Here is a 26,129-nt window from a genome sequence, read left to right as displayed (position 1 = left end):
TGCTGCTGGAGGACTCTGCTCTTTCCTCTATCTAACCCTCATCTCCTGATATACTCTGTGCTGCTGGAGGACTCTGCTCTTTCCTCTATCTAACCCTCATCTCCTGATATACTCTGTGCTGCTGGAGGATGCTGCTCCTTTCTCTATCTAACTCTCCTCTCCTGATATACTCTGTGCTGCTGGAGGACTCTGCTCCTTCCTCCCTCTAACTCTCCTCTCCTGATATACTCTGTGCTGCTGGAGGACTCTGCTCCTTCCTCTATCTAACTCTCCTCTCCTGATATACTCTGTGCTGCTGGAGGACTCTGCTCCTTCCTCTATCTAACTCTCCTCTCCTGATATACTCTGTGCTGCTGGAGGACTCTGCTCCTTCCTCTATCTAACTCTCCTCTCCTGATATACTCTGTGCTGCTGGAGGACTCTGCTCCTTCCTCTATCTAACTCTTCTCCCCTGATATACTCTGTGCTGCTGGAGGACTCTGCTCCTTCCTCTAACTCTCCTCTCCTGATATACTCTGTGCTGCTGGAGGACTCTGCTCCTTCCTCTATCTAACTCTCCTCTCCTGATATACTCTGTGCTGCTGGAGGACTCTGCTACTTCCTCTATATAACTCTTCTCCCCTGATACACTCTGTGCTGCTGGAGGACTCTGCTCCTTCCTCTATCTAACTCTCCTCTCCTGATATACTCTGTGCTGCTGGAGGACCCTGCTCTTTCCTCTAACCCTCCTCTCCTGATATACTCTGTGCTGCTGGAGGACTCTGCTCCTCCCTCTATCTAACTCTCCTCTCCTGGTATACTCTGTGCTGCTGGAGGGCTCTGCTCCATCCTCTAACTCTCCTCTCCTGATATACTCTGCGCTGCTGGAGGACTCTGCTCCTCCCTCTATCTAACTCTCCTCTCCTGATATACTCTGTGCTGCTGGAGGACTCTGCTCCTTCCTCTATCTAACTCTCCTCCCCTGATAAACTCTATCTAAAGCTCCGTCTACATGGAGCAATGTTCCTTATCAATCGAGCCGCTGATGCGGCTCGATTGATAAGATCCGTCAGGTCCAATTTTGCTGCCGCCGATTCTCTGCTCGTTCCCCACGAGGGGACAATGGCAGGGAATCGAGCGGAAGATAAGCGGCGCGGCGCGGGGGCGGATCTTCTCTCCTGATATACTCTGTGCTGCTGGAGGACTCTGCTTCTTCCTCTATCTAACCCTCCTCTCCTGATATACTCTGTGCTGCTGGGGGACTCTGCTCTTTCCTCCCTCTAACCCTCCTCTCCTGATATACTCTGTGATGCTGGAGGACCCTGCTCCTTCCTCTATCTAACTCTCCTCTCCTGATATACTCTGTGCTGCTGGAGGACTCTGCTCCTCCCTCTAACTCTCCTCTCCTGATATACTTTGTGTTGCTGGGGGACTCTGCTCTTTCCTCTATCTAACCCTCCTCTCCTGATATACTCTGTGCTGCTGGAGGACTCTGCTTCTTCCTCTATCTAACCCTCCTCTCCTGATATACTCTGTGCTGCTGGAGGACTCTGCTCCTCCCTCTAACTCTCCTCTCCTGATATACTTTGTGTTGCTGGGGGACTCTGCTCTTTCCTCTATCTAACCCTCCTCTCCTGATATACTCTGTGCTGCTGGAGGACTCTGCTCCTCCCTCTAACTCTCCTCTCCTGATATACTTTGTGTTGCTGGGGGACTCTGCTCTTTCCTCTATCTAACCCTCCTCTCCTGATATACTCTGTGATGCTGGAGGACCCTGCTCCTTCCTCTATCTCTCCTCTCCTGATATACTCTGTGCTGCTGGAGGACTCTGCCCCTTCCTCTAACTCTCCTCTCCTGATATACTCTGTGCTGCTGGAGGACTCTGCTCCTTTCTCTATCTAACTCTTCTCCCCTGATATACTCTGTGCTGCTGGAGGACTCAGCTCCTTCCTGTCTCCAAATCTCCTCGCCTGATATACTCTATGCTGCTGAAAGACTCTGCTCCTCCCTCTAACTCTCCTCTCCTGATATACTCTGTGCTGCAGGAGGACTCTGCCCCTTCCTCTATCTAACCCTCCTCTCCTGATATACTCTGTGCTGCTGGAGGACTCTGCTCCTTCCTCTATCTAACTCTTCTCCCCTGATATACTCTGGGCTGCTGGAGGACTCAGCTCCTCCCTCTATCTAACCCTCCTCTCCTGATATACTCTGTGCTGCTGAAAGACTCTGCTCCTCCCTCTAACTCTCCTCTCCTGATATACTCTGTGCTGCTGGAGTACACCACAGTATTACCATAGAACCTCCTCTGACTCCTCCTTTCTCTTACAGTTTGACTGCCAGGACTATGGGCATGGGGCACATCTGGCCTCCATCTTGGACTCCTCCGAGGCTGATATCATAGCCTCCCACATCTCTGCCTACCAGAAGAACCAGCCAGTGTGGATCGGGCTGCATGACCCCGAGCAGGTGAGAGAGGAAGCAGCATGGATACTGTAATGTGGCACATTTTATTATTTCAGGGAAGTCAGATTATATACAGTAGGTGTATAAAGGAACAAAAGCATTGCAGTCATGAATCTGGCAGCTGGCCCAGCCAATTACACAGCAGTCTTGCATACCTCCCAACTTCTTGAGATCAGAAAGAGGAACACTTAAAGAGGAACTCCAGTGAAAATAATGTAATAAAAAAAGTGCTTCATTTTTACAATAATTATGTAGAAATTATTTAATGAGTGTTTGCCCATTGTAAAACCTTTCCTTTCCCTGATTTACATTCTGACATTTATCACATGGTGACATTTTTACTGCTAGCAAGTGATGTAGCTGCTGCATGCTTTTTTGGCAGTTGGAAAAAAGGTTTAGAGACAGGAAACTGCCAGGAGTACCACAGTCCTCAGAGCTTCTTGTGGGAGGAGTTTCACCACAATATCAGTCATACAGCGCCCCCTGATGGTCTGTTTGTGAAAAAGAATAGATTTCTCATGTAAAAGGGGGTATCAGCTACTGATTCGGATGAAGTTCAATTCTTAGTCACGGTTTCTCTTTAAGCCACACCCCGAGTCATGACCCCAACACACCTCTGGTGACACTTAGTATAATGATTTCATAAGAAAAATGTGCTTTTTTTCAAATCACAGTGGCCCTTTCTATCCTAGTTCATTTTTTTTCATAACATTTGTATTTTAAAAAATATATAAAATTAAAGGAGGGGAATAACATTTAGAGTCAATTAAAAACATGTTCTAGTAGAAAAATTACACATATTTACATAAATCTGTACATCGGCCCTGAAAGAGGGACAAATGAGGGAAAAACAGACAGAGCTCCCAAAGAGGGACTCTCTCCAAAAGAGGGACAGTTGGGAGCTATGGTCATGTCAGGAACAGAAGCTGCAACTTTTCATGGTAATTGTAAAAGGAGTAGCCCATTCCTAGCAGCTACAGATCTGGAGGATCTCACAGCTGCAGCGTGAAGTGCAGGCACCTGGCCTCCCACCTGCCATATGAGGGGGGAGGGGGGAGATAATGTATGGGTTAAATGAACTTTTGGGGACCTGCTGGGGCTCTGTGAGGACTCAACTCTGAGAAGTGACCCTGCAAGCAGCTAAACAAGGCTGTTACACCTCCCTGTTATTTTTTAGTATTTATATAACGCCAACATCTTCCGCAGCGCTGTACAGAGTATATTATCTTGTTACCTAAAGTGTACCTGAGATCAAAGCTTATCCTTCTATTTATACTTAAAGAGAACCTGAGGTGTGTTTAAAGAATGTTATCTGCATACAGAGGCTGGATCTGCCTATACAGCCCAGCCTCGGTTGCTATCCCAAACCCCCCTAAGGTCCCCCTGCACTCTGCAATCCCCCATAAATCACAGCCGTGCTGTGAGGCTGTGTTTACATCTGTAGTGTCAGTCTCAGCTGCTCCCCCGCCTCCTGCATAGCTTCGGTCCCTGCCCCCGTCCCTTCCCTCCAATCAGCAGGGAGGGAAGCGATGCAGGCGGGGACCGGAGTTCTGCAGGAGGCGGAGAGAGCAGCAGACTGACACTATAGAGATAAACACAGCCAGCTCTGACAAGCTGTTTGTCAGCAGCGTGGCTGTGATTTATGAGGGATTGCAGAGTGCAGGGGGACCTTAGGGGGGTTTGGGATAGCAACAGAGGCTGGGCTGTATAGGCAGATCCAGCCTCAGTATGCAGATAATATTCTTCAAACCCACCTCGGGTTCTCTTTCATGAAGTCCGTGGAGTCCCTTGCCATCCTGCTCGGCTTCTCCGCTCTGCCGCTATATGGCCTGGTAAACCGGCCAGTAGTGGCTAGTCGAGCCCTTCCAGCGCATGCGTGGCTCAGCCGCGCCACAGGAGTTGTGCATGTGCTGAAGAGCTTGGCCGGAAGATTACTGGGCCAGATGGCGGCAGAACATAGAGCCGAGGAGGACTAAACAGAGACTTCACAGACCTCATGGGGCTGGAGGAAGCCCCAGGATAGTATAAATACAGGATAAGTTTTGATCTCAGGTTCACTTAAAACTTAAAGAGGAGCGTCCAGCCATAGTATCCCAGAAAAAAAACACGTATATAAGTAGATAAATACTTGCTCTACTTACATAACACATGTATTGCAATGTCCACGTTTTGATTTCAGTGATTTTTTCTATAGTAAAAAAAGAAAAAAATCCTTCTTAGGATTTTCCATGTTTAACTCAGTCTATCTTGAAGCTAATCCTGACGTCATTACCTCCCTTACTCTGTCTGTGTTTGCATTGGCTACCCTCCTCTCAGTCTTCAGACACTCCCACCGAGCTCTGCAATAGAAAGTGCATTGTCATTGTGTGACTGCAGCTTCTCAGCATGAGAAGTATTGGCCAATCAGAGAAGAACAGAGGTGTGGGCGGGGGAGACAGGAGGGAAAGAGGCTTCAGCCAATCAGGTTGCATTAGTTAAGTCTGAGGGGAAAGTAAAGAAGAAAAAAAGAAAACCCAGCATGCCCTGCAACTTCCTTTGTGTGGCAGATTTAGAAGAAAATAACTGATTTTTGATTTTTATGTCTGACAATTACTCTTTAAGGGGCTCACAAAAGTTTGTGGCTATCGAGAATGGAGACCCAGTGTGCCTGGCTAGAAACCTGGGGCCCATGCAACATCATTTTCTTTGGGTTGTATTCATCATTCTAATCAAACCGCTATTTAACGGAGCACTAATGACTTACCAGTGGCTCCACCTGGGACCCAAGTCTAGTAGTACAACAGCATATTTAAAGTGACACTGAAGCAGGAAAAAAAACAAAACTGTATGTGTAGTATGGATAATTAATAGAACATTAGTAGCAAAGAAAAAGGTCTCATATTTTTAATTACAGTTATATAGCTTTTTTTTTTTAACATTGCATCATTCTGTCATACTTGCATTTACAAACCACACACTGTATTTTAACCTCCTTGCCGGTCTAAAAAATCCGGCAAGGAGGCAGCGCCGCACTTTTTTTAAATTTATTTTTTTTTAAATCATGTAGCGAGCCCAGGGCTCGCTACATGATAGCCGCTGAGCGGCGGCATCCCCCCACCCACTCCGATCGCCTTCGGCGATCAGAGTATGCAGGAAATCCCGTTGAGAATGGGATTTCCTGCAGGGCTTCCCCGGTCGCCATGGCGACCGGGCGGGATGACGTCACCGACGTCATGGACGTTGTGACGTCAGAGGGAATCCCGATCCGCCCCTTAGCGCTGCCTGGCACTGATTGGCCAGGCTGCGCAGGGGTCTGGGGCGGGGGGGGGGCGGCTCGGCACGGCGGGTAGCGGCGAATCGGCGGCGATCGCGTACTACACGCAGCTAGCAAAGTGCTAGCTGCGTGTAGGAAAAAAAAAATTATGCAAATCGGCCCAGCGGGGCCTGAGAAATCCTCCTGCGCAGGTTACCCCGAACTGAGTTCGGGATAACCGGCAAGGAGGTTAAACTATGAAACAGAGCAGAGCTAATGATCCTTTGAACTCCCCTGCAGTAAAACCTTATCTGAAGCTGCTTCTCACTGTTTCTTTGGTGTACTGTATAAGTGCATCAGAAAACATGACTTGAGTCAGAGAGCTCAGAGAAGCTCTTTTACATAGATTACAACTGAAGTCTCTTAATTCTCCCTGTACTGGAAACAATATCAGACTCTTTTCTTTGCTTTTAATGTTCTATTTCTTAGCTGTACTACACATACAATTCATTATTTCATAAGTTTATTTTCATTTCAGTTTCATGAGCAGTTGGAATGCTAAGTGATCCACACTTTAATAGATTAGCCAAATTATCTAGGGAATTGTCTGCCCCATTTATAGGCTAAGCCACAGGTAGATGGACTAAAAAAAAATAACCTGACATGTAATAGTGGTTTCTGTTTTCAGAATCGTCGCTGGAAGTGGAATGATGGCTCCATGTACAATTACCGCTCCTGGTTGCCCAATCAGCCCGACAATAACGGAGGAGTAGAATACTGCGGAGAGCTGTCCTGCCAGGATAGTATGTGCTATCATATTATTATATTAGGATTTATATAGCGCCAACATCTTCCGCAGCACTGTACACAGTGTATTCTCTCGTCACTAACTGTCCCTCAGAGTGGCTCACAATCTAGTCCTTACCATAGTCATATGTATGTATGTATCGTGTGGTGTAAGTACTGTAGTCTAGGGCCAATTTAGGGGGAAGCCAATTAACTTATTTGTATGTTTTTTGGGATGTGGGAGGAAACCGGTGTGTCCGGAGGAAACCCACGCAGACACGGGGAGAACATACAAACTCCTTGCAGATGTTGACATGGCTGGGATTCAAACCGGGGTCCCAGTGCTGCAAGGCAAGAGTGCTACACACTACGCTCCCTGGTGTTTAAAGGATACCAGAGTCCAAATGAATATGAGAAACGGGGGGAGCAGGCATGTATGGTGAGCTGTCCTGATGCCCACCGCTCCCCCTTTCTCCATTCTGCCCCTCCGATCCTCCTAAATGCCCTCCGGCGCCCTCTTCCGGTAAGCCGGGTCGGGCATCACTGCGCCTGCACTGTCCCGGCTGCATGCGTTCTAAAGTACGCGACCGGGAGCGCTCTGCGCATGTGCATGGTGTTATCTTGACGTCATGCACACAGTATCACTTCACGTTACCGGTTATCTATTTTGGTACACATAAAACACAGTCAGTCCACCATGTTGCTAACAGACACTGTCATATGGGAATAGGAAAGCCTCTTTCCATTCAACAGATCAGACCAGGTTTTGAAAATGAATGACAAGGACTACTGCTTTGTGCAACAGATTACTCACGCAGGGACATGAGAACTTCTAAGCAGTCTGTACTCCAGAGCCCAAAATTTTGGATCTACATAGTTGGCTGCAAAATAAATCCAAATAAATACTCTTAAAGTGGTCTGAAAGTCAGCATTTCTACTTTGCTCTAAAAGATTCCTCACAGCTTGGAAGCTACTATCCCAAAATTATTTTTTAGCAGAACATCACTGAAATGGTTAAACAAAGCACTTTGTCCTGCTATTCAGCTTCAAATCCGCATCCAAACTGGCGATAACAGTGTCTTTGTTTGCATTCCAATGTTGATACATGTGGGTAAACACAGTGTAACAAGTGAAAAGGATCTCACTGTGCTTCACACACACAAACATTCACACACACAAACAGCTCAGAACAGCTAATTAGAAGATGTAAATATATAATAAAAAGCATTTTGAATAAAATGCAAAGGCAGGTTTCAGGGCAAGATTAACTACATTTTGGAGATGTGTAATTTGTAAACAGACAATATTACTTATGCGCAAAAGTAAATATGAGAACTGTATGTGTAATACAAAGTAGGAAAACACATTTTTATTGACTCTTATGTCAGAGTTTCAGACCACTTTAAAGAGGGATTACACTGCCAAAACGAAAACTACTACTTATGGTGGCCACTAATGATCCAATCTTTTTTGTCCAATCTTACCAAATCTATGTAGTAGAAGGGTAAACTGAGTGTGAATATATTGAAGGGATACTTTAGGCAGTCCCTTATATTACATAAAAGTGGTAAGATTGGATGAAAAAGATTGGATCATTAGTGGCCACCATAAGTCACATAAAAGAACATGTGAAAGCATTTCTAAGCTTTCCCTGTGAGTAAAAACCTTAAAGGCAGCCATACACTGGCTCGATTCCCGGCCGTTTCGACAGCAGATTCGATCCTGGGATCGAATCTGCTGCCAATCGTTCGCGGTAAACGCAGCCGCCGATCCGATTCCCTCCCGGAATCGGATCGGTCCGTCGATCGCGCCGTGCGGGAAATTACCCTCGATAGCCTGCCGGTAAAGTGCGCGTCGCTAGCGGCGGCCGATCCGATCAGGTATACATTACCTGAGGCTGGCTCCCGGGCGTCTTCTCCGTGCTGCACGGCTCTGTTCCGGCTCCATCCAACCCGGCGCTTCCTGTGTCACTGCAGTGACCAGGAAGTTCTAATAGAGGGCGCTCTATTTGAACTTCCTGGTCACGGAGTAACACAGGAAGCGCCGTAATGGATCCGGAACAGAGCCGTGCAATGTGGAGAAGAGGACCCGGAGCCAGCATCAGGTAATGTATACGGGGGGGGGGGGGGGGGGACAGGCGGCAGGAGCAGCTCAGCAGATGGTGAATCGGTTTCAGGCTGAAATCGATTCACAATCTGTTTGCAGTAAAGGCAGCCATACGATCCCTCTCTGATCAGATTCGATCAGATAGGGATCTGTCAGCTGGTCGATCGAATGGCACATCGACCAGTGTATGGCTACCTTAACTCTCACTGCAAACAGCAGTAGAAGCTTGCTTATCTCTGGCTCATCAGCAAAGGCAATCATTGCTGGCCAGGAGACACTCTCTGCCTGTGTCTTTACTCTGCCTCTCCCGCTGCTGAATAGACACATCGCCATGGCAACAGCTAAATCACTTCAGCAGAAAAGGAGGGGAGGCAGAGAGTAGCTCCTGGTCTGCAATAATTACATTTGCCAATTAGCTAGAGATAAGCAAGCTTGTACTGTTCTCTGCAGTGAAAGTAAATGTTTTTTACATACAGAGAATGCTTTCAAATGTTTATTTATATATCTAAAGGTTCATACACATGTGCAGCTTTTCCTCCCAACAATCGTCCAAACTTGATCTGCTGGACAATAGTTGGGCGTGTGTACCCATGACAAACGACTAGAAGAGCGACTGATAACAGGCGGTTTGCCCAACCTAAAGAGCGGATCAACTCACACGAGGGAATGTTGGACTGATATTGTGCAGTTGGCCACGTGTGTATAAGTCGTTTGAACGACATGTACTTGTTTTGAATATGTTCATATAGCGCAGTCAGTCGTTCTGCTTGCATGTGCAGTATGCAAATGAGTTGGTCGTTCAGTTGGTGCGAGGGAAAAAACAAGCAGTGCAATCGCTTGCTTGTGCGGTCGGTCATGTCGTCGGGTTGGTCATGCGCTTTTGTTGGACGTGTGTACCAGCCTTAAAGTGGACCTGAACTCTTGCACAGGACAGAAGGAAACCATAGAGAAATGCACTATGTGTGTATTCGGTGACTATTCACAACTGTAATTTGATCTATCAGCCGTGCTAGCTGGCTAATTTGTAAACACAGGATGTTAGCAATGTGTATGCTTCCATGAAAGCAGAAAGTAGACACACTGCAGATTTGTATCAGCTGTAATAAAGGACGTGTTTTTCTTTAAAGGTTATTATGCTGCTGCTTATCTTTTAGAGCAGAGAGGAAGTTCTGAGTTCAGGTCCGCTTTAAGAGTAGCTAATGAAATGTTCATTTTTGGGAGTGTAATCCTACTTTCATAACATTAAATGAACATATATACTTTGTTTCTAGCACTTTATTTAGAAATGTGCGCAATTTCCTCTTACCCGTGTCGGTTTCTTTCTTGCAGAGTTCTTGAAGTGGAATGACAGTAACTGTAAGCTGGCCAGGCAGTATGTGTGCAAATACAAGCCATAGATGGTGGGAGAAGGCGTCGGACCTCCGGGAGAGGCAGCCTGCAGGAGATGTCTGGGGAGAGCCCACCATTGCTCATCAGCGAAGGAGAAATCGTCCCAACAGCAGACAAGCACCGCACAGGAAACTCCACCACTTTCACCTTTCAATAAATACAAAAAGTTGCTTGTACATGGCTTGTCTAGTCATTATTGTTGGAGTACCATATATGAGTTGCTGCATGGAGTAATAGCCAGGAGTGCAGGGCTGGATTTCTGGCAGGGCCACAAAGGCCCAGCATGTGGGCGGCTATAGCCCGAGGGGGCACCTGGACATGAAATAGGGAGATTGCTGCCGAAAAAGCTGCAAATGGGGAGCGACACATTAAGGGGAAGCTAGTGCTCAAGGGAAATGTACATATAAGAGAGGGGCTGCCTACATGGATGATACACATGGGAGAGGGGGCTGCACATATAATGCTGGATACACACCATCCGTTTCTGCGTTCGATGCGTCCGTCAATACGCATTGATTTGATTATTTCCGACATGTTCGATTCAAGCTTCGATGGATCGTTAGGTCGATTTGCCATACTTTGTAAGGCAATCGACCTAGAAATCATCGAAATTCGTTCGGGAATGCTCAGAAATAATCGAATCGACGGACGCATTCGACGCGAAACGCATGGGGCTTGATTCACAAAGCGGTGCTAACTGTTAGCAAGCCTGTGAAAGCCCCCTTAGCACGTCTAAACGAGCTTTTCGCGCGTAAAACTTTACACGCGCAAATCTTTATGCGCGTAAAACTTTACGCACGCACTGCACAGAGCGCAGGGAGCTCCGCACGAAATGCCCATTAAAGCCTATGGGACTTAGCACGCACAGGACTTTGCGCGCGTAAAGTTTTGCGCGTTCAAAGTTAGCGCGCGATCTGATTGAGAAATCCGGTGCTAACCTACTTAGCACACTGGTTAGCACGTCTAAAGACTTTAGACGTGCTAAGTAGGTTAGCACCACTTTGTGAATCAAGCCCATAGTGTGTATCCAGCATAAGAGAGGGGCTGCCTACATGGATGTTACACATGGGAGAGGGGGCTGCACATATAAGAGAGGGGCTGCTGTACATGGATGTTACACATGGAAGAGGGGGCTGCACATATAAGAGAGGGGCTGCTGTACATGGATGTTACACATGGAAGAGGGGGCTGCACATATAAGAGAGGGGCTGCTGTACATGGATGTTACACATGGAAGAGGGGGCTGCACATATAAGAGAGGGGCTGCTGTACATGGATGTTACACATGGGAGAGGGGGCTGCACATATAAGAGGGGCTGCCTACATGGATGATACACATGGGAGAGGGGGCTGCACATATAATGTGGGGTGCACTGCTGTACATGGAAGGGGAGCCCCAACATACTAGGGTGGTAAAAATATAAATACAGCCTTGCAGGGGCGTAATTACAAATCATAAGTCCTCCAGCAAAACTTTGATGTTCCCTCCCTTTCCTTTGCCTACCCCTGATGACCCTCACAAACCTGGGGGTCCATCTTGTAAGGTCATAAAACAAGTGTAGACATTGTAATCGTCACACCTGTAACAAGTATAGCCACAAAAACACCTGATAAGAAGGATGGACAGCTCTTGCCCCCCCCCCCAGTCGCATGGGCTGCTCCCCTGTAGTTACGCCCCTGGCAATAGCCACTTAAAGAGGCACTATAGCGAAAAATTTTAAAATTTAAAATGTGTGCAAACATACTCAAATAAAAAGAGTAAAATGAGCCATAAATTACTTTTCTCCTATGTTGCTGTCACTTACAGTAGGTAGTAGAAATCTGACAGAAGTGACAGGTTTTGGAGTAGTTCATCTCTTCATGGGAGATTCTCAGGGATTTATTTAATTTCAAAAGCACTTAGTGAATGGCAGTTGCATTGTCGAACTGCCAAAAAAACTGTGTAGTGAGCAGGGAAGCTGGCCAGCATCATTGTTAGGCAATATCTTTATAAAAAATAAAAGCCTTGCTGAGAATCCCCTATGAAGAGATGGACTAGTACAAAACCTGTCACTTCTGTCAAATTTCTACTACCTACTATAAGTGACAGAAAAATAGGAGAAAAGTAATTTATCATTTTACTGTGGAAAAAATGTACTTACTTATTTATGTTCGCACATATTTTACATTTTCAAATTTTTCGCCATAGTGCCCCTTTAATTATAAGGGCTGATGAAAGTTAACCCAGCAGGTGCCCCAGAAAACACAATGATAATTGGAGCCCCCTGCAGCAACCCCCCCCCCCCCCCCCCCCAATTAGAAATGTCTATCCCGTCTGCCTGTCCACGTGTCGGCCTCAGATTCGTGGTTCTAATCAAGGAAAGCACACATTACTAGTGTGAGTACACCACGGTAGCATTGTACACAAATATACACAGGAACTCATAGTCATGCTAATATTTTGCAAATGGCACATTTAGGACTCGATGCTATAAACATTTTCTTAGGGGGACCCTTTCCAGTGGTATAAGAAAAAGCAAATCTAGACTTACCTGGGGCTTCCTCCCAGGGCCGGGCCGAGGCATAGGCTGGAGAGGCTCCAGCCTCAGGGCGCAGTGTAGGAGGGGGCGCAGAATTCATTCAGCTGTCATTCCTAATTGTGTTTGAAGCAGAAAGAAATAAGAAAAGGGGATACATGGCAGTGACTGCAAGCCAGATAACTAGAGATTAAGGTGTTGGGGAGGTTGTGGGCCCTGTGGCGCCTCTTAGTCTAATAGCAATCAGTGTGTGACAGCTAGGGTGGGAGGGATGGAGGGGCGCACTTTGGTGTCTCAGCCTTGGGTGCTGGAGGACCTTGTCCCAGCTCTGCTTCCTCCAGCCCCGTAGACCGTGAGGTCCCCACGGCATCCTCTGGGTACCCTCCACGGTCCCGCTGGTGGCTCCGTTAACCTGGGGACTTTGGTAGAAGTCGCGCATGCGCGGCCTGTCCGCAATAGGCTAAACCGCGCATGCGCAGGATGCTTACGGCAACGATGCATTTTAACGCTTTTCTCCCACTGAAGTTGTTTGATGAGCTGGTGAAATACACATTTGGGAGTGCTTGTGAACAGTGGTGGGCTGCAATTTTCGCATGTGCGAAATTTCACATTGAAATTTGCCATTTTCCACCATAATCGTAATGCAAAATTTACGGGAGAATGTATGATAAATTATGTGTGAATCGTAATTAAGTATCAAAATTTCGCGTAACTTCGTAATTTCACGACATTACGGTTCATTACGAAATTAGTCATGTAGTATCTTTTGACGCGTATTATGATTGATGTACACTTACAAATTTCCGCATGCAGTCATGGTTTTGTATAGACGCTCATGCAGTTTAATGCCTATGTTTATATGCATTATAAGCAGGTTTATACGCACTGATATATAGTATGCGCATGTGCATTGGCAAGTTTAACGCGGATTTTAATTATGTTACGCAATTTCATTTACGCGCGTAGTACCATAGCCGTAATTCCGTTATACCCGTAATTTTGTAAAATAACGCAAAATTTAATACGAAGTTTTACTATGCAAAAAACTGCGCAAAATTTGCGAAATGAAGTTTTTTGGCCATTACGAGCACCACTGCTTGTGAAGGTTATGGAAAGGACTCCAAGTACTTCCGAGGTAAAGCAGATCTGTACTGAGCATTGCGTGCGTTTCGGCTCGCACATGTGCAATATGGATGAGGTGGTCTTCGGAAGCACTCGGAGGAGCGAGCACTTCGGAAACTTTCCAAGGAGTCACAAAGAATTTCAAAGAGGGACATGGAGAGAGGAACAGGAAGGCCGTGTGGGATCCCGAGCATTTCCTCTACATGAGGGAGTGTCTAATGACCTCATGCACAATATGCAAGTATGTAAACAGAGGCGCCAAAAAAAGGATAAAAATGTCAAAAAAAAGGGGGAAGCTATGGTGGACTTACCTCCCTTGTAGATCAACAGACAGAAAAACATTATTTTAATTCAAAAATAACATTTATTAGAAGCTCCACAATGCAACGCGTTTCGCGGGTAACAATCCCGCTTCATGAGGCAAATAAGGGAGAACACAAGAATGAGTTTGTACTGCAGCCAAGTGAGCGCTGTAATAACAGCGCAGGAGATTCGGGCGCAGCCGGAGCCACCATAGACCGTAATAGGAATTACGGCTATAGCGGTGCACAGTGAGTAACTTTGACGCCGTCAGAAGACAGAGCTGAAGTTACATCATTCCACACCATCCACATGGACCTGGAGGGAGAATAGTAATTAACACCGCCGGGAACTTGTGCAGCAGCAGGGTAAGCCATATAGTGGCTGTATCCTGCGCCCAAGTCTTCCGGCGGCGATTTTATAGGTATGCCAGCCAAGCACCGTTGTCATGCACAAGGCCGGATTTATACTTTTAGCTCCCCTAGGCCAACTTTCTTGTTGATCCCCTTCCATGTGCAGCAGTCTCCCCCAATTCCATGTGCAGCCCCCTCATCCATATGTAATGTCTATGAACAGCAGCCCCTCTACCTCATGTGCAGCTAATTTGGGCAGCAGCAACCCTCTTCCATGTGCATACCTCACAACTTTTTGAGATGAGAAAGAGGGACACGTAAGCCACACCCCTAATCACGCTCCTGCCACACCCCTAGTCATGCATACCACAAGGATGTCTTAAAGAGAACCCGAGGTGTGTTTAAAGAATGTTATCTGCATACAGAGGCTCGATCTGCCTATACAGCCCAGCCTCTGTTGCTATCCCAAACCCCACTAAGGTTCCCCTGCACTCTGCAATCCCTCATAAATCACAGCCATGCTGTGAGGCTGTGTTTACATCTGTAGTGTCAGTCTTAGCTGCTCCCCCGCCTCCTGCATAGCTCCGGTCCCTGCCCCCGTCCCTTCCCTCCAATCAGCAGGGAGGGAAGGGATGCAGGCGGGGACTGGAGAGCAGCAGACTGACACTATAGAGATAAACACAGCCAGCTCTGACAAGCTGTTTGTCAGCAGCGTGGCTGTGATTTATGAGGGATTGCAGAGTGCAGGGGGACCTTAGGGGGGTTTGGGATAGCAACAGAGGCTGGGCTATATAGGCAGATCCAGCCTCTGTATGCAGATAATATTCTTCAAACCCACCTCGGGTTCTCTTTAAGAAAAATGTGTTGTTTTATAATTCAAAAACCACACTGGTCCTTTCTATCCTAGTTTATTTTCCTTCATATTAATATTTAAAAACAAAAAAATCAATCAATGTACAGGACTAACAATTTAAAGGATTATCAATTTAAAGGATGGGGATAAAGTTTAGAGTCAACTAAACACATTTTTAGTAGAAAAATTCATACAGTAGAAAAATTCATACATATACACAAATCTGCACCTGAGTCCTGAAAGAAGGAAAAATGAGGGAGAAAGAGGGACAGAAGGACTTGGTTCCCAAAGAGGAACTGTCCATCCAAAAGAGGGACAGCTGGGAGCTATGCATGTGTTCTTCCCCATTTGCAGCCTCCTCCTCCATATGAAGCAACCATTTTTGAACGTCTAGCTGCCCCACTGCCATGTCCAGCCGCCCCTTCAGCAGCATCCCAAGGCTCGGGCCTTTGTAGCCTTCCCAAAAATCCAGGCCTGCTAATGCATGTAACATCTTTCCAGCAACCAAAACTTTTGTAAAAACAAGATAAGAAAAGTAACATCAGACTACGATTATTTTTGGACACTTTTTTTTCGCTTCCTACGTTCTGCAAACAGCATGATAACAGATCTAACTAAAGAGAAACAAGGTTGCATCACCCACTCATCTTTCTTTTTGCTAAAATATGTGACATCATTCCTGCGTGCCCAATAGGATGAAACTGCCCATGCTTGTATCCGTTGTGGGTCAGTGATTCGTTTTACTGGGCATGTGCAGACCTTGCTTGCGCATCCCTAGTCTGGATGAGCTTGTAAATGGCAGGAGTGGAGCCACAAGAGACCTTCTCGATAAGCTCCTGTTGAATATGTTTAGAGGGACCCTGTGCTTGACTGGCGGAGTGTAAGAGGATGACAGAAGCTCCCAACTAAAGAGTTAAATATCCAATTTTTTCTTATTTTTTTTTTTATTTTCAGGTACGTGTTAAAGTAGCAGAGACAGCCGTACTATCCCTGGAAAAAAAACACATATATAAGTAGATAAATACTTGTACTACTTACATAACATATGCATTTTGATTTCAGTTAATTGTATATAGTAAATAAAGAGAAACCTCTTTCCAGGCATTTTCCATCTGTACTGCCCCTGATTAAGGCCCCGTTCACACTTGCGTTTTGGCAAGTAAACGGACCGGATCCTGACCTGATCCTGATCAGAACCGTACGGTTCCGATCCGGATCCGGTCCGTTTGTATCAGGCATGCATCAGGCTGCCATCCGGATCCGTGGGCAAAAAATAGTTAAATATACATAAAAAAAATGTTCGGTCAGCAGAAGGTGCACCTGGTGCACATGTACAATCAGGTTCCTCCTCTGTAGGCCTCACCTCCACCTCCGACATTCTGCCAAACAGCTCCAGCACGTCTGTCACTGCTGCTGCACTCCAGACATGCTTGGCCCATGTGTCCCCATCCGAAATGGCCGCTTGGATACGCATAGGAAGTGGGGTAGAACGTCAGGTTTTTGTAGGCAGTGTGTTCTGTGCCTTCCGTTTCCCATTGGTTTCTGTGTTCCGGATAGTGCTGTCAGGCTCAGGTCAGGCTCCGGTCAGGATGCGTGGGCCGGAGATCAGGACACAAAAAATAGCGCATGTTGGAAAAGAGTCCGGATCCGGCTCCGTACTGTACGGAACGTACGTATGTGAACGTCCGCATAGCCTTTGCATTGCTATGCGGAACGTACGTTCCGTTTGTACAGTATGCGGTCCGGATCAGATCCGGAAAATCCGGATAGCGACCGCTAATGTGAACCGGGCCTAAAGCTGATCCTGATGTAATTTCCTCCTTTAATCTTTTTTGCTCCTAGAAACTGCATTGTCATATCTAGCTTGCTTTGTAAACACGTGAGCACAGCATAGATTCTGCAGAGGGGTGAGGTGTATTTCCATTCTCAGGTCACACTGCCCTTAGCCAATCAGTGAGGAGCATGAATTTGGGAGGGGAGATAACAAGCTTCCCTCTCCCCGGCATTGTACCAGAATAGAGCCAGGTTGGCTGAGATAAGATTCATTACACCAGACACATTTATGATTATATTGGGATGCTTGCAATGCAGGGTCAGGGCGTAGCCTGCATAATAAACACAGACCAGTGGAAGTAGTGTGATAAGAAAACATTACACTATTTTAGTCCACCCACTGCTGGGTAATAATAGAATCGTAGGACAAACTGACTCACCAGCTTGCTCTACCCATGCCACATTTTCTCCAGAATCAACTTTTCCCTATCACACCTCTTCGGCAAAATCAATCCTCCTTCCCTATCACATTTCTCGAGAAACAAATCTTCCCATCATACCTTTTCTCTAGAATCACTTCTATCCATAACAACGATTCTCCAAGAACAACTCTTTTCAATCACACCTCTTCTCCAGAAAAAAAATCCTCATCCTTAAGGATCAATTCTTCCCATCACATCTCTTCTCCATAAACTTTTCCAATCACACCTCTTCTCCAGAAAAAAAAACCTCTTCCCCAGAAAAAAAACCCTCTTCCACTTCACACCTACTCTCCAAAAGGGAGTTTTCCCTCATCACACAACTCCTCTTCAGAAGCAACTTTTCCCTTATCACACCTCCTCTTCAGAAGCAAGTTTTCCCTTATCACACCTCCTCTCCAGAACCAACTCTTCCCCATCACACCTCCTCCTCTCCAGAACCATCTCTTCCCCATCACACCTCCTCTTCTCCAGAACCAACTTTTCCCCATCACACCTCCTCCTCTCCAGAACCAACATTCCCCCCCCATAATACTTCTCCAGAAACAACTTTTCTCTAGATACACCTCTTGTCCAGACCTGCACACACACTCCTCTTTTGAACAGCCTATTTCCTCCAGAGACAAAACTCTCATTCATTCACACAAACTTCTCTAGACACGCCCCCAGCCCCGCCGTCTCGCTCTACATTACCAGAAGCACGCGAGGCAGCGCGCACAGCAGCAGGTGACGTCATGCTAGTCCTGCGGGGAGAGGAGGTGGAGGGGGGTAAACATGCCCTCAGGAAAGATGGCGCAGCGGAAGCGATCACGTGACAGCGGCGGGAAGTTTGAATGTAAGCCGGAAGTGGTGGAAGAGAATCGCAGGGAGCTGGTGAGTCAATTTGTCCTGAGATGTTAATATTACACGGCGGCGGGTGGACCGAAATGGTATCCTCCCTTCAGGGGGATCATGTCTTATAACCGAGCGGATAACGTCCCGTGTGGTGTACGTCATCGCCAGAATTTGCATCCTGTACTATTGTTCTCCTATGGGGAGAAAATCCTGACAGCATGATGCCACCTGTAGTAAAAATATCTGCAGCTTCTCAGAGTTTGTGTTATATGAATACTCCAACCTTTCTGGTCAACACTGCCCTGCACTTATCCCATACACTGCCCTGCACCCAACACCAGCTGCTGCACCCCTCCTGTGCCCAACACCAGCTGCTGTACCCCTCCTGTGCCCAACACCAGCTGCTGTACCCCTCCTGTGCCCAACACCAGCTGCTGCACCCCTCCTGTGCCCAACACCAGCTGCTGCACCCCTCCTGTGCCCAACACCAGCTGCTGCACCCCTCCTGTGCCCAACACCAGCTGCTGCACCCCTCCTGTGCCCAACACCAGCTGCTGCACCCCTCCTGTGCCCAACACCAGCTGCTGCACCCCTCCTGTGCCCAACACCAGCTGCTGCACCCCTCCTGTGCCCAACACTAATCTCTCCCCTGCCCAATACTAACCTCCCCTCTGCCTAACACTGCCCTGCACCCAACACCGGCTGCTGCACCCCTCCTGTGCCCAACACCGGCTGCTGCACCCCTCCTGTGCCCAACACCGGCTGCTGCACCCCTCCTGTGCCCAACACCAGCTGCTGCACCCCTCCTGTGCCCAACACCAGCTGCTGCACCCCTCCTGTGCCCAACAATTACCCTGCACCCCTCATGTGCCCAACACCACTCTGCACCCCTCCTGTGCCCAACACCACCCTGCACCCCTCCTGTGCCCAACACTACCCATCTCATGCCCAACACTAATCTCTCCCCTGCCCAATACTAACCTCCCGTCTGCCTAACACTACCCTGCACCCATCCTGTGCTGTGCCCAACACTATGCTGCACCCACCCTGTGCCCAGCACTACCCTGAACCCAACACTACCCTGCACCCCTCCTGTGCCCAACACTACCCTGCACCCCTCCTGTACCCAACACTACCCTGTGCCCAGCACTACCCTGCACCCACCCTGTGCCCAGCACTACCCTGCACCCATCCTGTGCCCAACCCTACCCTGCACTTATCTTGTGCCCAGCACTACCCTGCACCCAACACTATGCTGCACCCACCCTGTGCCCAACACCACCCTGCACCCAACAGTATGCTGCACCCAACACCACTCTTCACCCATCCTGTGCCCAACACTACCCTTCACCCATCCCGTGCCCAACACTGACCTCCCCTCCTCTCTGCCTCACACTAACTTTCCCACTCCTCTGGTTTACACTGACTTCTCTCTCTCCTCTGCCCAACACTAACCTCCCCTCTCCTCTGCCCAACACTAACCTTTCCTCTACTCAGTTTAACACTAACCCCCCTCTCTTCTGCTTAACACTAACCAACCCCATCCTGTGCAGACGGAGAAGATGGAAATGTGCTGGCTGAGGTGTGGTGGCATTGCAGGGTTACAGTGTCAGAGCAGAGGAAGGGATCTTGTGGAAGTGGCTATTCTGGCAGAGAAACAGCGGAATGCTGGCATGTGAGGGATTTGAAGAGGACTTGTTTCTGCATACAGTGCTCTGCAGACAGTAGATAGCTACTGTCTCAAATATATCGCTATCTTAGATTCCTACTAAATGTAAAAGCCAAACATAAACCAGTGCTGACCAGTGTTTTCTGTAGCATGCTGGACAAGGCCCTGTACCAATAAAGGACATGTGTTTGAGATTGCTGCAATTTTAGGATAAAAAAATCATAAACGTCAAAAAAGCTGGTTGGTTAGAAACCGTCCTGTATGGCAGTCTTTCACTCAATAATCCGCTTTTGATAATTTTGCATTTTCTTAGAACTACATTTTCCACTGTGACATTTATCACCATATACCATCTCTGTATATCTTTCAATATCTTATGCAATCCTCATTTGCTGCTTAGCATTTACCAACTCCAGACTGCTACTTACACCTGCGTTTACCAAACCGTATTTTGCTACCAACACTCAATGATTTCTGTTTATTAATAACATAAATAAACAAAGTACAATAGTTACATACATTCTGCAAAAAACAAACAAATAAAACCCACTGTCCTGTATATTATTTTTACACTGCATGCCAAAACATACTTTTGTTGTTTATGCAAACAAGAAATAGTTTGGTATGTACTGCATAGTTACACGGTTTGTTCTGGTTGAATACAATTTAAAGCGGAATATAACCCTGCATTTCAACTTTGCTCTAAAATATTATTTACAGCATATTATATGCAAAAAGCATTTTTTTTTTTACTAGACCAGCATTGGAAGGGTTAAACACACAGGTTTAAAGTTCAGTGGAGAGATATGCAGAAGTTCCGATTGTTACATTCTATTTAGCTATATGTATCTATTGAGAAATGTTACACACTCTTTGGCTGTCCTCCAGCTCCTTCTCAGTCAGAGAGAGAGAGTCACATTCAACACTTAGATACATTTATGTAAACAAAATATATCTATGTCAGCTTCGGATGCATCTGCAGAAATCTCCAGGAACTTTAAAGCCCTGTGTAACCCTTCCAATGCTGGTCTAGTAAAAAAAAAAATGCTGGTTGCATATAATATACTGTAAATAATGTTTTAGAGCAAAGTTGAAATGCAGGGTTATATTCCGCTTTAACCTCCTTGCCGGTTATCCCGAGCACAGCTCGGGGTAACCTGCGCAGGAGGATATCTCAGGCCCCGCTGGGCCGATTTGCATAATTTTTTTTTTGTTACAAGCAGCTAGCACTTTGCTAGCTGCTTGTAACTTCCGATCGCCGCCGATCCGCCGCGCCGAGTCGCTCCCCCCCGCCCCAGAGCCCTGCGCTGCCTGGCCAATCAGTGCCAGGCAGCGTTGAGGGGCGGATCGGGATTCCCTATGACGTCCCGACGTCCATGACGTCATCCCGCCCCGTCGCCATGGCGACCGGGGAAGCCCTGCAGGAAATCCCGTTCTCAACGGGATTCCCTGCATACTCTGATCGCCGAAGGCGATCGGAGTGGGTGGGGGGATGCCGCCGCTTAGCGGCTATCATGTAGCGAGCCCTTGGCTCGCTACATGATTTAAAGACAAAAAAAAAATAAAAAAATGTGCGGCGCTGCCTCCTTGCCGGATTTTTTAGACCGGCAAGGAGGTTAACAGTCCATCACACTCCACACAATTCTTGGTAAAGCTGGTTTGAATTCTCCAACATGTCCAATCTCAAAAAAATGGAGCAAAACCAGTAAATGAAAATGAAGCAAAACCAGTAAATTCTATCAGGTTTCTCGATTAAAAACAAAAAGATTTTTCGGTACAACCCTTTGTTTTAATCAAATTGGGGTAAATTCAGATAGAAAAAATTGTAGCTGTGTGGCCACCTTAAGAGGGATATGGAGTATCTAGCTGTGGATAGGCACACCTTGCCGTGGATGTTGGGTGCTCAGCCTTGATGCAGAAGCAACATCGATCCAATAACAGCAATCCTAGTTCGGCTGACACACCAGTAATAATAATCAAGCAGTTTTATTGTATGCACAACATGACAATTGTTTCGGGGCCACGGCGGGTCCCCTTCATCAGATAAAGTGCAGACATACACTGCACTTTATCTGATGAAGGGGACCCGCCGTGGCCCCGAAACAATTGTCATGTTGTGCATACAATAAAACTGCTTGATTATTATTACTGGTGTGCCAGCCGAACTAGGATTGCTGTAAGAGGGATATGGAGGATGACCTATTGTTGCCTGGCTGTTTTGCTTATCCTCTGCCTCTTATGCTGGGACTACACTGTTCGATAGATAATTTCCGACATGTACGATCACCGTTCGATCGTTTTGCCGCTTGATTCATCATTGAAGTGAATTGAAAAAAGATAAGAAAAAAACGAGCAGAAGATAAGAGAACTGAGCGGGCAAAACGATCGGGTGCAGAATCGAGCCGTGTATGCCCAGCATTATGCTAGGTACACACCATACAATTTTCTGTAAGATTTTCTGTAAAGGTGGCCATACACTGATAGATTTGCAGCAGATTCGACCATCAGACTTCTGTCAGATGCCTGTCAGGTTGAATCTGACAGGAATCTATCTGATGTGTGCCACACACTAGGAACAGATTTCCATTCTGAAATCTATTGAAAATCGAACTAAAAGCATTACTGCACCATTAGAGCTAATGCAACTCTATGGGCCATCGATCTGCTACCCGCAGCAGATCGACCATCCTGTCGGATAGATGAAATCGGACGCAAATCGATCGAATGGGGAATTTGATAGAATCGATTGATGACTGAAATCGACCAGTGTATGGGCCCCTTATGCTAGGTACACACTGAGATTTTATGGTCGATTTACTGTCAGATCATTTCCAACATGTCCAATTTGCTTTCCGATCGGTTTCCGAGCATTTTCGAACATCGATCGGAAAATGCTCGGAAATCGATCAGAAAGCAAATTGGACATGTTGGAAATAAAGGGTCTGACAGTAAATCAACTACAAAATCTCATAGTGTGTACCTAGCATTAATGGTGGGAATACACGGGTCGACCGGTGGCTCGATTAGCTGCCGGATCGATCCCCACTGCGTGTCCGCGCGTTCCCGCAGCCGCACAGATTGATTCCCGCTCATCCCCGCGGGCGCTTCCTTATCAGCGGCTCTATTGTGCGCCCACGGGGGTCGAGCGCGGTATCGATCCGCCGCGTGATCGGACCTTTTGGAAATTATCAATCGAACCATCAGCGGCTCGATTGATAAGGGGGCATCGAGCCATGTATGCCCAGCATAAGATTTGCCTACCAGATAGATCATTTCCAACACGTTAGAAATGATCTATCTAACCATCTACCTGCCGAGCAATTATTAAAGGGATACTGTAGGGGGTCGGGGGAAAATGAGCTGAGAGAGTATGAAAATTGCGAGCAGACCAGTTTACTGCACCACTCCTGGTTCAGGAGGAGGGCTCAACCAGGCTAATAGGAATTCCGTTACATATAGACACCCTGGACGGCCCTTCATGTGCTTAGAAAAACCTTTATTAGTACAAAATAGACAGATCACACAGCAGCTGGGTTCCCCTATTAAAATCTTAAAATCAATAGCAATGACAGAACTGGAGGGAGCGCTCCTTCCCAATGATCTCCACCTCTCACTATCAGGTTATTGCAGCCAAAAGGTCGCCCAGCCTAAGCCTATGCCAACCCTGGCTGCCACCGATATAGTGAGTGTGTAGGTGGACCCACCACCGACGCACACCCTGAGGCCTCAGTTAAGCAGCAGCTACACTAAATGACAATGCAGTTCAATGCACGTTTGTCCCTGGACGACTGTCCGTTGGTATTACAGACCACTCTATATGATACAACCATCTCCCAGATTGCTTGTTTTCTTTTAATCAGCATAAGACTCTTTCATGCACTATTTCCTTTCTTGCACAAGAGATGATAATGTACATCAAGATGTGTGGCAACAGTCCTCCATCAACATGTATTGCATGCTAATCCCTGCAGGGCTATATAGTGTAACTCACGGCTCCCTGGGTATAGTGTTTCAGGGGAGGATTGTCACGTCCCTTGGCCGCTATCTTGTCAGGTTTGTCACGCTGCCTGATCCGCAAGTCTCCAGCTCCTAAGAGCGAGCCTCTGTTACTGCTGGACCGGCCGGCGCGTGCATTCTTCCTTCCGTATGCGGCTCCTGGTCATGACGTGAGAAACATCCTCCAGCGTCCGGGGTCACGTGAGCGCTCACTGCAGTTCTGGCTCCTCCCGCTGACGCGTTTCGCCCCGCCCACGGGGCTTTGTCAAAGCAATGAAATGCTTTAGACATCCTGTGTTGGCGCAGCCACTCCCCAATGCTCCGGCCCTGCCTCCGGTTCACTTCTGGAATTTCTGACTTTAAAGTCAGAAAACCACTGCGCCTGCGTTGCCGTGTCCTCGCTCCCGCTGATGTCACCAGGAGTGTACTGCGCAGACACAGACCATACTGGGCCTGCGCTGTGCGCTCTTGATGACATCAGCAGAATCGAGGACACAGCAATGTAGGCGCAGTGGTTTTCAGACTTTAAAGTCAGAAATTCCAGAAGTGAACCGGAGGCGGGGCTGGAGCATCGGTGAGCGGCTGCGCCAACACAGGATGTCTGCGGGGGACCATTAGAAGCCCCGGGTAAGTTCAGCTCATTTTCCCCCCGACCCCCCTACAGTATCTCTTTAAGCATTGTTCTACTCAGCAGGAGATAACCAGAAGACAATGCACCAGAGATAATGACCAGTCTCTACCAGCACTTCATAGAAAATAATCTAATTACAGAAAATCTAAAGGTGCGTACACACGCACTACCAGCGGCAAGGACGGGTCAGACGTTCAGCCAACAGTAGCGCGTGTGTACGCAATGTCGGTGGACTGATAAGGCTGTTTCTGAACGATCGCGGATCGTTCAGAAGCAGCCTTATCAGTCCGCCGACAGCGCCAGTGTTCTCCCCAGAGCCTTTCAGCTGGGCGGAGCGCCCACCTGACCCTGCCCTCCCGCCCGGCTGCCGTTTGCCCTGGTCTGTGGCAGAATTACTGTACTTTCTCCTCTTGAATCATTACAGCGAGCAGAGCAGCAGCTGTGTCTGTGCAGCCAGCTCGCTGTCATTCAGGGAGATATCTCCGCCCTCTTCCCCAGCTCCCTTCGTAGTGTAGAGGGGCGGGGAAAGCTCCTGTGAAGTTACACGCAGGACAGATAAACTTACACCGCGGGATGCCTGGCTCAGTTCATTCCACCGGCAAGTCTCCTGTCATAATGGGGGAGGGGGGCTGTCTCGAAGCCGTTGCTGTGTGGTAAATGCTTTTTATATGCAGATAGCATTAGATTAGCACTTGTACAGTACAGTCCTCACTAATGACTAACTGTGGAGAGGAGAGCTGTAACATCGCAGATTTCTGCTGAGAGATTATAAAAAGGTGGCATTTCTGACCTTATTTCTAGAAAATAAAAAAGCAGTTTAGCTGTAATCTTAGCTAAACTTGGAAAATACTTGTGGTTATTGCAGTCTAAACTTTAGAGCACTTTATTCAGCAGCCTCCATGATTGTCCCTCTTAAAGTAAGTGCATGTGTGCGTGAGTGTGGTGTGCATGTGTGAGAGAGCACGCTGTGTGTGTCAGTGCTGGGCCGAAATTACGCATTAGCGTAATTACGCATCGTAATTCACTACAAATGCACCGTAAGCGTTACGTGTAAGGTTACGGTATTACGCGTAATTAATTACGCGTAGACCGTAGGGTTACGTTTTACGCGGAACAAATTACGCGTAAGACAGTAAACTCCCATTGAAATTACACAGTCTGCCGTAATCGCGTAATATTACGCTCCCGTATAATATAAAAAAGCCGCCGACTTTAAGGGTTAATAGCAAAGCCCCCTTAAGTGCTAAGAGCCTCAAATTTGAAGAATATATTAAGGAGATCAGAAGGAATAAGAGGAAAAATTTTTTTTTCAAAAAGACCTTATAGTTTTTGAGAAAATCGATGTTAATGTTTCAAAGGAAAAATATATACATTTAAAAACCCGCCGACTTTAACGGTTAATAGCAAAGCCTGCTTAAAATTTAGGAACACCAAATTCACAGGGTATATTAAGGGGATCAGTGGGAATAAGAGGAAAACATTTTTTTTCAAAAAGACCTTATAGTTTTTGAGAAAATCGATTTTTAAGTTTCAAGGGCGAAAATGTCTTTTAAATGCGGAAAATGTCAGTTTTTTTTGCACAGGTAACAATAGTGTTTTATTTTCATAGATTCCCCCAAGTGGGAAGAGTTTTACTTACTTCGTTCTG

General features: G+C 47.0%; 2 protein-coding genes and 1 long non-coding RNA gene across 4 annotated transcripts in view; 2 read left to right on the top strand and 1 right to left on the bottom strand.

The window, feature by feature from the left end:
• Positions 1-26,129, bottom strand: part of SMARCD3 (SWI/SNF related, matrix associated, actin dependent regulator of chromatin, subfamily d, member 3) — a 132,452-nt gene that overhangs the window by 103,326 nt on the left and 2,997 nt on the right. Inside the window, exons 1-2 of one of the 2 annotated variants that reach the window (XM_068235234.1) lie at positions 12,487-12,587; positions 9,873-10,102 (exon numbers count right to left, since the gene is read on the bottom strand). In XM_068235234.1, coding sequence (XP_068091335.1) covers positions 9,873-10,102; positions 12,487-12,574 — 318 coding nt within the window. In that variant the 5' untranslated portion in view covers positions 12,575-12,587. Of the gene's footprint in view, positions 1-9,872; positions 10,103-12,486; positions 12,588-26,129 lie in introns of those variants that run through there. The other variant, XM_068235235.1, reaches the window with a different exon arrangement.
• On the top strand, positions 8,931-10,131 carry LOC137518043 (uncharacterized). The gene is made up of 2 exons (XR_011020732.1): positions 8,931-9,021; positions 9,896-10,131. It is a non-coding gene; the product is annotated as an uncharacterized lncRNA (long non-coding RNA).
• Positions 18,092-26,129, top strand: part of HASPIN (histone H3 associated protein kinase) — a 109,914-nt gene continuing 101,876 nt past the window's right edge. Inside the window, exon 1 of the mRNA XM_068235231.1 lies at positions 18,092-18,224. The gene's annotated coding sequence lies outside the window, so the exon portion shown is untranslated. The remainder of the gene's footprint in view (positions 18,225-26,129) is intronic.

Source organism: Hyperolius riggenbachi, chromosome 5 (assembly GCF_040937935.1).
Source record: "Hyperolius riggenbachi isolate aHypRig1 chromosome 5, aHypRig1.pri, whole genome shotgun sequence".
NCBI classification, from domain to species: Eukaryota; Metazoa; Chordata; class Amphibia; order Anura; family Hyperoliidae; genus Hyperolius; species Hyperolius riggenbachi.
This window is presented reverse-complemented; position numbering and strand designations above follow the sequence as displayed.